Raw genomic sequence first — 17272 nt, 5'->3', positions numbered from 1 at the left:
TTATTATTAGGCAACCTTAGGTTACAGAATGAGAATTAGGGTTGCGCTTGTATGGCGAAGAATATACGTAAAGTCAGTCAAGAGCATAAGTCACTAAGAATAGCAGGAATCCTACGATGGGTCTAAGCTGACGCCACCTGTTGTATAGTAGCAATTATATAGGGCAACACTGGTACCAACTGGAGACAATGGGTTCCCTCCGGGGTGTAAGGCCTGGAGGGTAGAGGAATGTTCGGGTACTCCGTCTGATTCAATGGGGAATAAAGAGACTCCAGGTACAGGAGTCGGTGCTTGTAAACTCCCTTGATCAGCAGCAAAAGCAATAGTTGTAATCCAAAATGCTCGACAGCATTGATGACAGCTAGCCAGCCCCGTCCACGAGGCAGGCCCGAGTTGTAATCCTCACGAGGTTGAATCCCAAACGATAGTGGAAATCAACGATGCTCTTCTCCGGTAGTCACGTCCCAAATCAATATAATCCAACCAGGAATGGTTCTGCAATCGCCGGCGCCGATTCTCCTGTGTACATGTCCAACGGTTCTCCGCCTAGGACTCCTCGGGTGTGGGCGACGTATTTAGGCCACACAGCCTGGTTAAGTGCACTAGCTAAAGACACGACGAACCGATGGGTAATGCTACACACGGAAGAACTGTGGCCGCACGATATACAATAAATGATCGACTATTTACTTCACATTAGATTAAGTCGAACTCAACGTTACTTCATTAAACTCTGACACTTTAACATTCTATTCGCACGCGGTTCTCAATGCTCTATTTAGACGCAAGGTTGCTCACTTCACTGCACGTTGACTCGTGGTGAAGGTGGGTAAGGGTACTGCTGTTTACACCTGCGCCAATATATATACTTAAGTGAATATCTAGTCCCAACCTCAGTCCTTGTCTCGTATTACTACGCTGACTCTGGGCATGTTCTGACATGCCTGCAGTTGTCTTTGAACTTGCCGTTGGGGGCTTGCGCGCTGGCGCCTGGGGGCGCTGTCCAATAGGAGAGCGAATATTACTCTGGTCTGAACGCAGGTAAAGGGATATTCCGTGTATATATATAAATAATATACAAAGTATATCAAACGATACATATATATATTCAGTTTAATCTGGCCCTTCACAACATTAACTCTATATAGCCATATAACCTCTAGGAGTCTGTAGGTAATTTAACAGCATGTTGGATTGTGGTATTCTTCTATACAGTGATTATGAGTATTGTTTTGTTACAACTAAGTTAACTAGTCTACTTTAAGTTCAAGTAGAAGTCTTGTTTATAATTTTTCTAAGTAATATATTGGGTTTCTGCATTTCTGTCATGGTCACTTTAAGAATCACAGGATTTAACAGGAAGTGAGGTCATTTCAGTGACATGTAGTGATCGGTAAACAGGAGGTGAATGAATCTCACAGAGAATCAGGAAGTGAATGAATCTTATGGAGAAATACGTTGTATTATTCTTCTAAGCTAATCCAGTGTCATCTACCGACATCTTATGCCCTGTGGTAGCATCTTGGTTTTACCCTTCCTTGCAACATCAATAAACCTGTGGACAAGGATTCAAGTGTCTTCAGAGTCGTGGTGTCAAGAGGGCGTTTATCTGGCTGTCAATTTATATAATTGGAACATATAGTGAGGGCAGCACAAGTATAATAAGTAGGGATGTCCGATATTATCGGCCTACCGATATTATCGGCCGATATCGGCATTAAAATGTGATATCGGAAAATATCGGTATCAGTTTAAATATATATATATATATATTTTTACATTTCTATAACCTTTATTTACCCAGGCAAGCAAGTAAGAACAAATTCTGATTTTATTTATTGTCAAAAGTATGCATAATGTTGTGTTAATTCCACAACAAGAGATATGTAATGTTAGTTACCTGAAATTATAAAAAATTTTGGGGGGGGGAAACCCTGCATATATCGGTATCGGTTGATATCGGTTGACATCGGTATCGGAAATTAAGAGTTGGACAATATCGGTATATCGGTATCGGTAAAAAAGCCAATATCGAGCATCCCTAATAATAAGCAATTAATACACAACACTATTGTGTTTTTAATAGTGCTGTCAGGCGATTAAAAAAATTAATCTAATTAATTACAGAATTTGTAATTAATTAATCCAATTAATTGCATTTTAATCGCATAACCATTTTATGCCTGATATTTTCTATATTCTATAATCCTATTTCAAATTGCATGTGTCCGGATGGCGTCTATGCTTGTCCTTCCGCGTTCCCGTTTTGCGCTCTGATTGGCCACGCACGTTTCTGGTCATGTGACATGTGCGCCAATCGTGGGACGGCAAGTTCTGCGCCTATTTCCGGGTCTAACAGCCTGCAAACTACCTAACGCCTAGTTTATCACTGGTTAAGCTTAGGCGACTCTTTCGCAGTTGGTTAAGGTTAGAGTTTGGAATCAGGGCAGGCGTTCTATCGCCATGCTCTAAGACAAACTCTAACCTTAACCAACTTCGAAAGAGCGCCTAAGCTTAACCGTCCAAAAACTTGCCGTCCCACGATTGGCGCACATGTCACATGACCAGAAACGTGCGTGGCCAATCAGAGCGCAAACCGGGAACGCGGCAGGACAAGCCACTTGCTTAAAGTATAGAAGCGTCCGGATGGCAGAATTCAGTACTTGTAGGAGCCAAAGCTATATAATTAGGTTATTGTATTATATAATTGTCATAATAGAACATTCTAGAACATTTGTGATGTCACAGTATGATGTCATGGTCGAACATTCTAGAACATTTGTGACGATGTCATAGCCGAACATTCTAGAACATCGAACATTCTAGAACATTTGTGGTGATGTCATAGCCGAACACAGTGCCTGCCTGTAGTTCTCAACTGGTGGGTTGCGTGGGTCGCGGATGTGTGTAAAAAAAAATATTTTTTTATTTTTTTTTTGCACTACCTATCTTTGTGAAAGTGGCTTCTCAGCTCTGGTCCAGCTGAAGACAAAGCAGAGGAACAGATTGGACATTGAGCATGACCTCAGAGGATGTGTGTAAAAAAAAATAAAAATGTTTAATTTTTTTTATAAAGTTTTTTGCACTACCTATCTTTGTGAAAGTGGCTTCTCAGCTCTGGTCCAGCTGAAGACAAAGCAGAGGAACAGATTGGACATTGAGCATGACCTCAGAGGATGTGTGTAAAAAAAATAAAAAAAAATAAAATGTTTATAAACATTTTTTTGCACTACCTATCTTTGTGAAAGTGGCTTCTCAGCTCTGGTCCAGCTGAAGACAAAGCAGAGGAACAGATTGGACATTGAGCATGACCTCAGAGTTGCTTTGTCTACCATCACCCCAGACTTTGAGACTCTTGTCACAAGCAAACAACATCCCCAGTTATCCCATTAGTTCCCTGGGATGTTAAGCTAAGAAGTCTGCTAGGAAGGATATATTATTTATTATTATTATTTTATTTCATTGTGTTTTTAGCCCTAGTTGCACTTTTTTTGCAACCCCAGTTATCCCATTAGTTCCCCCAAACTTACTGTAGGTCTGTTATGTTAAGTTATTTGGGTTGCGACTTTATGTTATGACTAAGGAAAAATGTTGGGTCCTGAGGCTAGACCAGTTGAGAACCACTGTTCTAGAACATCGAACATTCTAGAACATTTGTGGTGATGTCATAGCCGAACATTCTAGAACATCGAACATTCTAGAACATTTGTGTTGATGTCATGACTAGAGCTGCCGCGGTATTGATGTTTTCCTTACCGCACAAATTTGCTAAATATTTCCTACCGCCGTGGTTATTACACAAAATACAAAAAAATTCAAAAAAAAAGTTTGAATGCATTTTTTTTTTTAGTAGTAGTCTACTCTTTATAGCATATAGCCTGCCTCTAGTCTAAATGTCTATCTTTAGAGGATGACTTTGCAGCATGAATATTGTTTGGGATTCGGCAAGCACGCATTAGTTATTGAAAGTGAAACACGGATTCGAAGTTTCTCCTCTGGTCGTGCGCCGTTCACTCGGTGTCGCGGGCAGGGGTGGTTACCCCCCCGACCCTTTCTTATTATTATTACTATAAAGTTACTACTTTATAATAAAGGCATTAGTTTTGTGGCATTAACATTATATAGTTATACGTTCAATAACATCAGCGTATTTACCGGACCATAGCAAGGCAAGGCAAGCAATACTCAATTCATATCTCAGTTCCTTTCTTTGCTCAGAGCGTGCTGAGTTGTCCCATTCTGCGGTCTGTTAATAAAGTTTTCAATCAGACAAGTGTATAGAACGAAGGGCTTTTATTATAACATTCGTTGCAGACAGTAAAATCATTATGTCTCGTTTAGTACTCCTGAGGAGCGATGGTAGTCCACTCCGGCGGGGAGCTAAAGCTAACGTTATTAGCCGTATTGTGATGAGCTCTGATCAATGGCTGACATTCAGGACATAAAAAACTGCAGGACGCTCCAACGTGTGACGCGTCTCTCTTCTGACCAATCAGTGGTCTGCAATGTTTCACGTGACTTTTCTGGTACCCAATAGGGTCGCTTGGAACCTCGATAGAGGAGTAGGGTATATCTGCAGAGCCGCAAGCCCAACGAGAGGAGGGTACTTTATTATTATTATTATTATAAAAAACAGCGGTGATGCGGTATTCAGCCTACTCTGCGGTGGCCGTGATGTAACAGCGACACCGCGGTAATGCGGTAATCGCGGCAGCATTAGTCATGACCGAACCTTCTAGAACATTTGTGTATCTATATATTCAGCAATTCTCTCAGCCAGGTCAGTGGGCATCTTGAAACCGTGCTGAGTGGTACTGAACAGATAGACTAAACAACATAGATTTTCGGCTTTCCAGTGTGGAGGAATTTTCATGTGTCGAGTCGGCTGTGATTTTGGAGACTGGGAAAATACAGTTTTCTTACCTTGTAGTAGTGACGTGAATATTTAGGTAAATAGATTTAGGACCACTTCTGTAAAGAAAGACTTCGCTGTGGAAGAGAAATAAACCATTTGGATATCTTTGTTTTACACTGGAGCGGCTGTGGACATTATTTTTCTTTATCAACTAACGTACTACTCACGAGTAAGTAATTTTAACCAGTAGAGTGGAACGTCGGCCCTCATAGTACTGTATCTACAAAACCTTCTGTTTAATCATCTTCCATTGATTAATTTGCTTAGATTTTTCAGGTCTGGTCAATTTGAGCATGGTGTTATTCACAGTCAAAGATAAAAAAAAAAATGTATTGATATTCTCATTTGGTTCATTACAATTTACTCAAGCCTAGTAACAGACACAGTATTTCTGACACTGGGAATACATTCCCTGAGATCCATAGATGTCCCTAGAATCAGATACCAAGAACATGCAAATAGCCCATATAAAAAAAAGTTTGTAAATGTGTATTCTACGTTCTTATGGAATGAATGAGATAAAAAAGAAAAAAAATCATAACGCGATAATTAGCTGTGTAATTAATTAATCTAATTAACGCGATAAACTGACAGCCCTAGTTTTTAATACATTAAATGCTTATATTTTCATCAAAATGAATACATTATGTAAACATGATTATTGTATACATATTCATTACTGCCCCGCAATTTCAACAAATGTCCCGCAAAATCGACACGCTGTCCTGCATTTGGATCATATGGATTTGGTCACCCTAACCAATAATGGAACTTAAACTAATACCTTGGGGTAAGGTTTGTAATAGCATGTATTCAGTTATTGCTCACTAAATTAGTATTTGTATTACTATTGTACTCTTTATAATACTCATTATTCTATTAACCCTTGTGTGGTGTTCGGGTCTGTGGGACCCGTTTTCAATGTTTACTAAAAGAGAAATGAAAAAAATAAAATCTTTTAACCTGAGACCCATTGGCCTTGGCTCATTGTCTGTGAAGAACATATAAAAGAACAAATAACAAATGTGCATTGAGTGCAGACCCCCCCCCCCCCTACACATGTATATTACATACATGGTGTCCAGGTCCACTGGACCTGAAGGTGTGGAAATTGTAGGTGAAAACAAGCAAAGATTATGGTAAAAATTACACAAAAAGGTACCTTCACTGTCTGCCTCCACCTTGTTTCATTTATATGTTTCAAGATAAACAAGATTTATTCCATTAATGTCTTGATTATAATGTTGTAATTGAGATCAAGTTAACATCTGTTTTACATTACATGTAAGTTTTACATTCATTGTTATGGCTTTATTGTTTTAAAATCCCAATGTTGTGGCTCCACCAGACCCGCAAACATTGGGTGAGTAACAAAAATAGTTTAAGCCTTTCACTACCACACTACAGAAGGTTAACCCTTTATTATCACACTACAGACGGGTGTGATAGTAAAGGGTTAACCTTCTGTAGTGTGTCTGTAGTGTGATAGTAACGGGTTAACCTTCTGTAGTGTGGTAGTCTGTTAAGCTCACCAAATGTCCTCAGAGTCTTCGTCACACTCGGCTCCATATTTACACGTGCCGCATTTGGGGAACTTCTTCCCGACATCGGTGCCTGAGCCCTCGTAGTCTGGAGGACAGAAGAACCACAGTGTTACTGGAAAATGCAGATCTATTCCCGCAGAAATGTGAATTTCGACCTTTAAAATAGACAAACATTGATGCACATTTTTGATGGGAGATCTGCCCAAAAACCCAAATCAAGACCAGTGTATGGGGTGAGGACAGTCTATTGACTTTAAAAGGATGCTTTGAACGTATGGACTGGGAGGTGTTTGAATGCCCAGATGTAGACGGATATATAGAAGTGGTCACATCCTATATTAACTTCTGTGTAGATAATAATGTGATCCCCGCAAAATAAACATGTGCAAATACTAAAGCTTCTAAGTGAAAAAGAATAGGTAATTTAAAACAAACGACAGCAAGACTAATTCAGAGGGGAATACAGACACAAATAAACCAAGCAAAGAGGGACTACAGTGAAGCAGCTACTCAAGGACAACGAGAATACAACGAAATAAAGCCACCAGTTGGCCTAAACTCACAGCCAACGAGCTCTGCACATACACTAGAGTTTGGCAAAGACTTAAAGGAACACGCCGACATTTTGGGAAATTTGCTTACCGTCTTCTCCAGAGAGAGACAAGAAGATAGATACCAGTTTCCTCTCTGTGTGTTCAGTAGAAAGCTATCTGGCTGCACGTTAGCCTAGCTTAGCACAATGAATGGAAGTGGCCAGTGCCGGTTAGCCTTCGGGAGAGGCGTTAGTTGGACAATGCTTAGGCTAACCGGCACTGTCCGCTTCCATTCATTGTGCTAAGCTAGGCTAACGTGCAGCCAGATAGCTTTCTACTGATATCTATCTTCTGGAAACTGGTATCTATCTTCTTGTCTCTCTCTGGAGAAGACTGTAAGCTAATTTCCCAAAATGTTGGCGTGTTCCTTTAAATTGCTTTTTTGCACATTATGAGACCGATGGACCATCCCAACTTGAGCATGTGGGGCACTGGAGAGAGGGTGGCACAGCAACACGCGCAGCATCAGAGGAAGAGCCGCGCACCCTCTCCCGGATGAAGACCAGGAAATCCACCAGTCCTGATGGCAGTGTTGTAGTCGAGACACTAAATCTCGAGTTCGAGTCAAGTCTCGAGTCCCCAGTGTTTGAGTCGGAGTCCAAGTCACCAAAGAAGATCCTGAGTCGAGTCCAAGTCGAGTCCCCATTACTCTAGTCTGAGTCCAAGTCCGAGTCCAAGTCATCAAGGTTGAGTCCACTCAAGGGTGCATCTAACTGGAATTTGATGTAAAATCCATGTAAGCAAAGTGCACGATTCGGGGCGTCTCTTTAGGCATCTTAAGTACTGAACACATGAGGGTATCGACGTGAATCAGCATGTAGGTGGAACACACGTGTCTGCCCTTGCACAAAATTAAATAATGTTACGGTATTAATATAGCCAACAATATCGTATGCCAAATGATTAGGGCCTATTAAAAAAAAGAAAAAAAGAACTGTATTTATTTATCAATGAACAAGTCAGCGTCCTCATCTGCACCTTCCGAGTCCAAATGCAGTCAATGCTCGAGTCTAAGTCCAAGTCATCAGTGCTCAAGTCCATGTCGAGTCACAAGTCCTGAAAATACGGTCCTGGACTTGAGTACTACAACACTGCCTGATGGATGGGAATAGCCTACACTATAGGAGTGTTGTGAGCAGTTGACCCTGTATTCACTAAACACTGGACTCACAAATAGTGAGTGGCTCTTGGTTTCGCATGTTTTAGCCTGGTACCCAGGTGTCACCCTATTCCACCAGGTGAGCCTTGACATTCCACATCACATTAACCCTTTCACTACCACACTACCAAAGGGCTAACCCTTTCACTGCGACAATACAGAAGGGTAACCCTTTCACTGCCACATAACAAAGGGTTAACCCTTTCACTACCACACTACAGAAGGTTAACCTTTCACTACCACACCGTCTGTAGTGTGGTAGTGAACGGTTAACCTTCTGTAGTGTGGTAGTGAACGGGTTAACTGAGCAAAAGAAACACAAATTATGGTTATTATCATTATCACTATTGGTGTGCATTTGCTTTCATCTGGCACAAGGGCTGTGATTTTCCCACTGAGAGAGCATGTGACAGCAGAAAGCAATAGCCACAACTAACAAGCACATATCAACAGAGGAAGACGGATTATCCACGCACTAATAATAATGGCTTGGCGTCTTTCATCGAGGGCCATTTCAGGATCCATCAGGCCTCATTTCATGAGGTAAAAAAAGGGAGGATTATTTCAATTAACCCCTAGATGGAAGAAAAAGCAATAAACTGATCCGGTGAGTCAGTCAGTGTATGGATTAGTGCTCTCTGGCAGCCTGGTCTGCTGTGTGTGGATGTATTGAACGTGGTGCACAGTCAGGACATGGAGCGGCAGATCAATAGATTAGGATCTGCTGCTCGGTCCTTTGTTGTAGGTTTTGGCTGCTGGGTCTGACAGACTAACCAGCGTCGCATGGATTTAGCTGGTTATAGCGTCGGGCTGAATCACGTCAGACTGCACCGGGGAAATGAAAGGTGTAGCATGCGTTCTTCCAGTGTGTGCACGAGCATGGGGGGGAATGTGGAACACAAGAAGAGGGTACTGGACTCGGCACGTAGGCATACCCTAGTGTAGGGGTTGCCAATTAATTTTCTGCCCAGTCCACTTTCTAGGATTCGAATGACTTGGCGGGCCCAACCCCCCCACTCCTCCCTCATTCAAAATGCAGACAGGCTACGTGAGAAGAACAGAGTTTATTTTGAACAGCTTGTCATTCCAGTCGCATGAAATGCAAGTCCAAATGTAACATTCAATAACCATTTTAGTCTTTTTGTTATATTAATCAAATTTGCGCAATTGTAGCCTACTGCTGGAAACACTTTAACGCAGGCCTAGACTTTCATGAAATAAAAAATGTAATTGTCCATTCTGGGCTTCCGTAGAGAACACTCGTTTGTTTAACAGAAATAAAAACAGGCTATTAACCGGATGGAAACTAGATACACAGGGTCGCACTCGCTCGCGTCAAACGTAACAATTAGCATACATTTCGAACACCCTTGAAAACAACCAAAATGCTAAAAAGAATATAATAATGTTCGCATCAAGCAGAAACCATGGGTTCAAATGTATTGGTCTATATGATCTCCCTCGAAATCTAACAAGCTAACTCCCTGTCAATCAAATGAGATCAGACTTGTTCTGCCAAACTGAAAGTGAATCTTCATCACGGATGAGATGTAAAGCAATCACGAGATCAAAGAAGATGACGAGAATGGACTTTGGAAAGGTTCATGAGGTAGGAAATGTATTCAGCTTGGGTGGAAATGTGTATATAAACATAATTTAGTTACAGTATGTACAAGAAAAACTCCTTTATGAATACCTTTAAAGGAACACACCAACATTATGTGAAATGCGCTTACTCCAGAGTTAGACAAGAAGATGGATACCAATTTTCTCTCTGCGTGTTCAGTAGAAAGCTATCCGGCTGCAAGCTAGCCTAGCTTAGCACAAATGAATGGAAGCGGATACGGATCACTAGCCTAGCTTACAACTCTGGGACTATCAGCCGGATAGCTTTCTACTGAACGCACAGAGAGGAAATTGGTATGCATCTTCTTGTCTGACTCTGGAGAAGATGGTAAGCACATTTCCCATGATGTTGGCGTGTTCCATTGAAAGCACAGGGGGTAAAGCTCCCCGTCTTGGAGACGTTGTCATCATGGGTCTCTTCATTCCAGGACCAACACTAGACAACTAAATATTATTGTTTCTCTCATACAGCAAGAGGTTTGTTTCCATCATGCAACTCAAACTCTTCAATTATGAACATACCTCCACTTTATGTAGTCAGAAAATTATAGATGGGGCCTTTAAATGCATCCAGATGGAAGCCAGATGGTAATACATTATTCCATGTTCAGAAACCAGATGGTAATACATTATTCCATGTCAAGAAACGAGATGGTAATACATTATTCCATGTCAAGAAACCAGATGGTAATACATTATTCCATGTCAAGAAACCAGATGGTAATACATTATTCCATGTTCAGAAACCAGATGGTAATACATTATTCCATGTTCAGAAACCAGATGGTAATACATTAGTCCATGTTCAGAAACCAGATGGTAATACATTATTCCATGTTAAGAAACCAGATGGTAATACATTATTCCATGTTAAGAAACGAGATGGTAATACATTATTCCATGTTAAGAAACCAGATGGTAATACATTAGTCCATGTTCAGAAACCAGATGGTAATACATTATTCCATGTTCAGAAACCAGATGGTAATACATTATTCCATGTTCAGAAACCAGATGGTAATACATTAGTCCATGTTCAGAAACCAGATGGTAATACATTAGTCCATGTTCAGAAACCAGATGGTAATACATTATTCCATGTTCAGAAACCAGATGGTAATACATTAGTCCATGTTCAGAAACCAGATGGTAATACATTATTCCATGTTCAGAAACCAGATGGTAATACATTATTCCATGTCAAGAAACCAGATGGTAATACATTATGCCATGTCAAGATGGTAATTGTTCAGAAACCAGATGGTAATACATTATTACATGTTCAGAAACCAGATGGTAATACATTATTACATGTTCAGAAACCAGATGGTAATACATTATTCCATGTCAAGAAACCGGATGGTAATGCATTATTCCATGTTCAGAAACCAGATGGTAATACATTATTCCATGTTCACAAACCAGATAGTACCAGATGGTATTTCAATATAACCTCCGCCACACAATAGACCTCTTGACGTCTACAGCAAAATCCAGCAAAATATATTGGGTCCCCCCAGGGCTGCGTTCTGAGCCCCCTGCTGTACTCACTGTACACACATGACTGTGTGGCCAGGACCAGCTCCAACTCCATAGTGAAGTTTGCGGATGACACGGTGGTGGTGGGGCTGATCTCTAACAATGACGAGAAGGCCTATCGGGAGGAGGTTGATGAACTGGCACGCTGGTGCCGGGACAACAGCCTACTCCTGAACATTGGTAAAACCAAAGAGCTGATCGTGGATTTTAGGAGAATACAGCAGGGGACACACATGCCGTTGTGGATAAACAGGGCTATCGTGGACAGGGTGAGCAGTTTCAAGTACCAGGGAGTCCACTTCACAGAGGACCTGACATGGTCTACACACATAGATTCTGTGGTGAAAAAGGCGAAACAGCGCCTCTATCACCTGAGACAGTTAAGGAAGTTCAGAGTATCGGGGAAGATACTCCACTCCTTCTACTCCGGGGCTGTAGAGAGCATTCTGACTGGAAACATCACTGCCTCGTATGGAAACAGCACGGCACAGGACAGGAAGGCACTCCAGAGAGTGTGCGCTCAGCTGAGCGTACTACGGGTATTGCACTACCACCCCTGCAGGACTTATATAACAGGAGGTGCAAATCCAGAGCCTGCAGAATTATGAAAGACCCTCACCACCCCAACAACAGCCTGTTTAAGCTGCTGCGGTCAGGCAAGCGCCTACGGTCACACGCTGCAAGAACAGAGAGACTCAGACTCAGCTTCTTCCCCCAGGCCATCAGAACACTGAACACTGAACTCTCCACTCACAAATACACATGAGCACACACAGACACACACACACACACACCACCACTCATGCGACAACCGCTAAAACAATCACTTTAAACAAAATGTCACTTTAAAAATAGAAACTTTAGAAACACTTTAAAAGAAGGAGGTACTGTATAGTTTAGATACATTAAGAGTCAACATTGTAAATTGTATATTGCATAGTAAGTAGTGTATATAAGAACCAGTTTCTCAGGAACCTAGCATGTATTTCTTTTTACCATGCATATCTTGTGTTTTATCTATTTCATTTTTTTCTATGGCTATTTTATTGTATTTTATTATTGTATTTTGCACAATCAATGCGGGCATGACCACCCGCATTTCACTGTATGCCCTGGTATGCATGTGACAAATAAACCTCTTGATTCTTAATTCTCTAACTCTGTCATGCTGTTGCATCCTCCTCGATCTGTGTGAACGTGTTCCTCTTCTCCTCTATTTACTGTCCTCTTCTATTACCACAGTAGGACTTTAACCACCCGTTGTTTACCCGTTCTGTCCGAGGCTGAAGCCAGCGACGCCGGCTCAATGTGACACATGGGAGACGAACGACAAGAGGCAGGCCCGGACTGGCCATCGGAGTTTTCCCGGTGGCCTGGCCGCGTTTTCCTTAATGCCAAGCAAGCAGTGCAAAAATGCTTCCGCATTCGTCACCGCACGCCAGTGCGGTAAAGCGCCCTTCTTTTCAGACAAATGCTACCGTGCGTGCACCGGCGGCGGCGTGCTCGCTCAGGTGCGTGCGTGCGCCGGCGTGCTCGCGCGAGGTGCCCGCGCATGCGCATGAGATCCCGCCTTGGTTCGACACGAGCGGAGCTCAATATATATAAGTCACCGCCCCTTATTCAGTATCTAGCAATAGCTCAATTGGCAAGGCCACATGGCTGTGGATCCTATGGCTCGTTTGCTGGCGAGTTCGAATCCCATCGAAAATATTTTTTAACGTGATTTTTTTTTAACGTGTATTCTTTCGCCGGTTAAGGTTAGGCATGGTTAAGGTTAAGGTTAAGGTTAGGCATTGTTTCGGAGTTGGTTAAGGTTAGAACGGTTAAGTTTAGGCGCTGTTAAGGAGCTGGTTAAGGTTAGAGTTTGTCAAAGAGAATGGCAATATAATTTCTATGGTTAAGGTTAGGCATGGTTAAGGTTAAGGTTAAGGTTAGGCATTGTTTCGGAGTTGGTTAAGGTTAGAACGGTTAAGTTTAGGCGTTGTTAAGGAGCTGGTTAAGGTTAGAGTTTGTCAAAGAGAATGGCAATAGACAGCCTATTTCCGCGCGACCTGGGCGCTGGGCGGCGGAAAATGAAAGGCGCATTACTGCACGCCACTACGGTAAATTTTTGCACTGCTTGCTTGGCATAAAGCTACACGCGGCCTGGCCTGCACAGATAAAAAAATATATAATTATATAAAAAAAAAATATATTATATATTTTTTTTTATTATACTTTTTATTTTTTTTTGCCAGGCCATTGTTTCTAGTTGTGGCGGCGGCGCGGCACGATAGTTTTTAGATAACCAGGTGGGTGGGGAACAACCAGGATTTCACTGTCTGCGACAGAGTAGGAGAACTATCTGACTCTCTCTCCCTCACGCGGACACACACACACAATGGAGCCGTGCTGCCGCTTGTGATTGGTGGAGGCGGGACCAGGCGATACAACTGATTGACAGCGGAGGCGGCGGATGGAATGGCAGATGGCACACTCCCAAAAGGAGTTGTTAAATCTGACATTACAAAAAGCAATATGTGGTGGTTATGATTGGGGCTGAAGTTGAATAAACAATTTATGAAAGAGAGAGTCAAAATAATTCCAAGATAATTCAAATATTACACACCTTTGCCACATTGGCTACAAATATAATCACTGCAAAGTTATCAAAAAAATAAGAATCTGATCAGACACAAGGGTTAAGTTGTTGTTCCCTTTCTAATTTCCTCCAAAACATCTAGTCTAGTTAATGTGATCAATATTATTTGACAATTGATGCTTTTTGTTGGAAATTTCAGTCAGTGAGCTCATACTTTGAGCTCATTTTATAGTTAAAATGATTGAGACAACGCAATCTTCTGTCTTCGTTGTGCATGCATGCGTGTGCTCACCACATGTGATACATGTGTCACTATTCTGGCAGTGGTTACTGTTATTATAGTATTGTAATGAAAGGTCTGTTATTTAATGTTTGTGTAAAGGGCTATTTTAACTGTTGATGGGTAGTGCATCAGTAAAGTGAATAAGGTATTGTGCTCTTGCCTTGTTTGAATAGGTGGAGAGAGTGGTTAACTGTATTATAATAGTAAATAAAAAAATATGTTGTGCTCTTGCTTTTTTATTTTTGAAGGTGGAGAGAGTACCATTGCTAGTGCCACAACAGTTTTATTTGAGGTTCATAACAGTACATTGTACTAAGCAATTGTTGGCTCATTAGTTTGTGATTCACATGCACTAAAATTCACCAGAATGCAGGAAATTAAGTCTTTGTAACAAAAACTTTCCGAGTGGGGGACCCCCAGACCCCCCCGCTTAAAAGGAGAGTCATCTTTCCTTCCTGCATAAGCTGTCAACTTCTCATTCACCATATATATTGACAGCAACAATATGGAGCCACATCACATGGTTCGGTTGTTTGGTCCTCATTATAGTTCGGTTTGTGTTCACACCTGTACAAACCAAACGGACTATCGATCTAAAGGGACCATGGTCCACTTAAAGTGGACCAAACAGGGTAGGTGTGAACGCGCCCTAAGTAAACAACATTTCCCCTTGATTTAATCATCTAATTTTGGAGTCAGCCAGGAGCCTGTATCAGTGGTTCTCAACCTGGAATCTGGGGACCACCAGGGATCCTTGAGATATTTTTTTTTGGAATAGTCTAACTTTGCGTATTTCATTCAGAAAATCTGTAGTAAAAATACAAGTAATTATTCTAATCATAGGTTTCACTCTCCACTTGTATCTCCTCAGCTATACAGTATAGACTCAATTATTGATTTCTTAATATTGAATTTTTATTTAACCAGGTGAGTCCTCCAAAATGAGTGGTCATCATGGTGTCTTTTTTCCCTCCAATAATTCCCTATTACAAAAATGGCTATGGTTGTGTGGCGTGGCTACGGTTGTATGGTGTGGCTACTCTTGTGTGGTGTGGCTGGCTACGGTTGTGTGGCGTGGCTCAGCTGAAATCTGTCATGGCTGCACGCAGGGAACAAAATTAACGTTTTGACTTACCAGCCATTTGGCTGGTAGATTTTAAAAACTACCAGCCAGGCAGATTTTTTTACCAGCCAAAAATTAAAAATAGCTTTTTAGTATATCGCCATGTGTTATTATTACTATATAATACTCTCATATGCTATTTTCAATTAATATCATAAACAACATAAGGAATATTAGCATAATTTTGAGTGGACTGAAGGAATGAGTCAGCGTTAATAGTTTTAAATGCAAATAATTTATTGAAACATAGAAGTGGGGTCGGGGACACACACACTGTTTCAACTCACCACCCCTGCATCATATTGTAGTCTAAGTCTGTCTTCAAACTTCCACTCCTCTCGAAACCTTTTTATATTTGAATATCAACATTATCTGTGCATCCTCAGTAATCCTCAGTTTACTACAATATACTCCTCTCCTGAGTCCTGACTAGTGACTTCATCGTCTTTCCAAACGCACGCACACACACAGAGAAAGGGAGAGTGCCCCCCCCCATTTCCCTTTCCCCAGTCCACACTGTCTGCTGTTCTCTATGGCTCTGCCGCTGATCAGGATTAGCTTGTTAGCTTACGCTAACATAACGTTCATTTCGGGCGATGTGGGCATAAAGGAATGGCGACGATGCAATGCATGTTAGATGCATTTGACCCGTTGTGAGAAGAAGAAAAAACCACAGACTTATTTCGGCTCGCAAAATAGGCGCACTGCTGTGTAGCTCTGCTCTCAGGGAACAAACTTAACTTTTTGACTTACCAGCCATTTGGCTGGTAGATTTTAAAAACTACCAGCCAGGCAGATTTTTTACCAGCCATTGGCGGTTGGCTGGTACTTATTTTGTTCCCTGGCTGCACGTGGAAGAAGCCTGTCGCTGGGATTGCCTGGTGGTGCTCTCTCCCCTCCCCCCAAGCCTCATCATTAATTTCTGAGAGTCAAGGAGGATGGAGCGGAGGGGGGTGGGGTTGGGGGGTGGGATTGGGTGGAGGAGGCCACTTGATCATGTCTCCCACTGATGAGAAATAATCAACACACAAAGCCAGAGAGATGTGTGCGCGCATAAGCAACCCGTAAACCACCAAAAGGCTTCGGCCGAAGAGACCAGACACAAACCCTACAGTGAAAGAGCGCTCACACAACAATATGGTAAATGTCTGTCAGTCAGTCACACACGCGCATATGCACACACACACACGCACACACGCTTCACACAGAACAACCAAATGCCTATGGCAAGACACACCCATACAAAGCTTCGTATCCAATGTAACTACCCCACGCACATTCTGTTTGAATAGACAAGGAAAAACAGCCAACAACAACAACACACACAGATTGCTACAAATACATCTGAGCTCACTTGCAAGTTTAATAATGTATATCAACAGCCCGGCCAATTTGCCTGTGGGGGGGAAATTACTGGGATGTTTCATATACCCGCCGTAACCGTTGTGCCCACGTGCAGATGGTGGAGATACCGGCTCTCCGCTGGCAGCCTCTAATTAAAAACCCCAACAGCCCACATTAGAACAACAAACGCTGTGGTCGTCACATACAGATGGTAGCAGAATTTCCCTGTTGCCAAAATAAGCACCAGTGAAGCATCACAGCCTCGTTCAATTCTTATCTCCTGGGAGAAAGAAGGGGGAGGAGTATCAATACCTGCATCGAGGACTAGTTAATGGCATGAACAGAACATGAACAGTTTTCTTAGTTTTTCTAATTTCAAGTCGTTCAAACAGGTCTGTATAGTTTACAAAACATTACATGGACTCTGTCCCCCACCCCCCCTGGGAGAATTCATTAAAAAGAAGCCTGATAGGGGCGGTCAGGTGGCGTAGCGGAGATTGCGCTCGTCACCAATGCAAGAGGCTGCGGTCTCGACTCCCGGAGTCAGCATTGCTTGAGGCTTGGG

The 17272-nt window shown here is 42.0% G+C and overlaps 1 protein-coding gene across 1 annotated transcript in view; it reads right to left on the bottom strand.

Annotated features, from left to right (window-relative positions):
* tmeff1a (transmembrane protein with EGF-like and two follistatin-like domains 1a) overlaps positions 1 to 17272 on the bottom strand; it is a gene marked incomplete at its 5' end in the record, with an annotated part of 162134 nt that overhangs the window by 48053 nt on the left and 96809 nt on the right. The window contains one exon of the mRNA XM_084327778.1: positions 6448 to 6544. Coding sequence (XP_084183904.1) covers positions 6448 to 6544 — 97 coding nt within the window. The remainder of the gene's footprint in view (positions 1 to 6447; positions 6545 to 17272) is intronic.

Source organism: Notolepis coatsorum, assembly GCF_963971535.1.
Source record: "Notolepis coatsorum genome assembly, chromosome: 13".
Classification (NCBI taxonomy): Eukaryota; Metazoa; Chordata; class Actinopteri; order Aulopiformes; family Paralepididae; genus Notolepis; species Notolepis coatsorum.
Note: the sequence above shows the minus strand (reverse complement) of the source record. Positions and strands in the feature narration are given on the sequence as shown.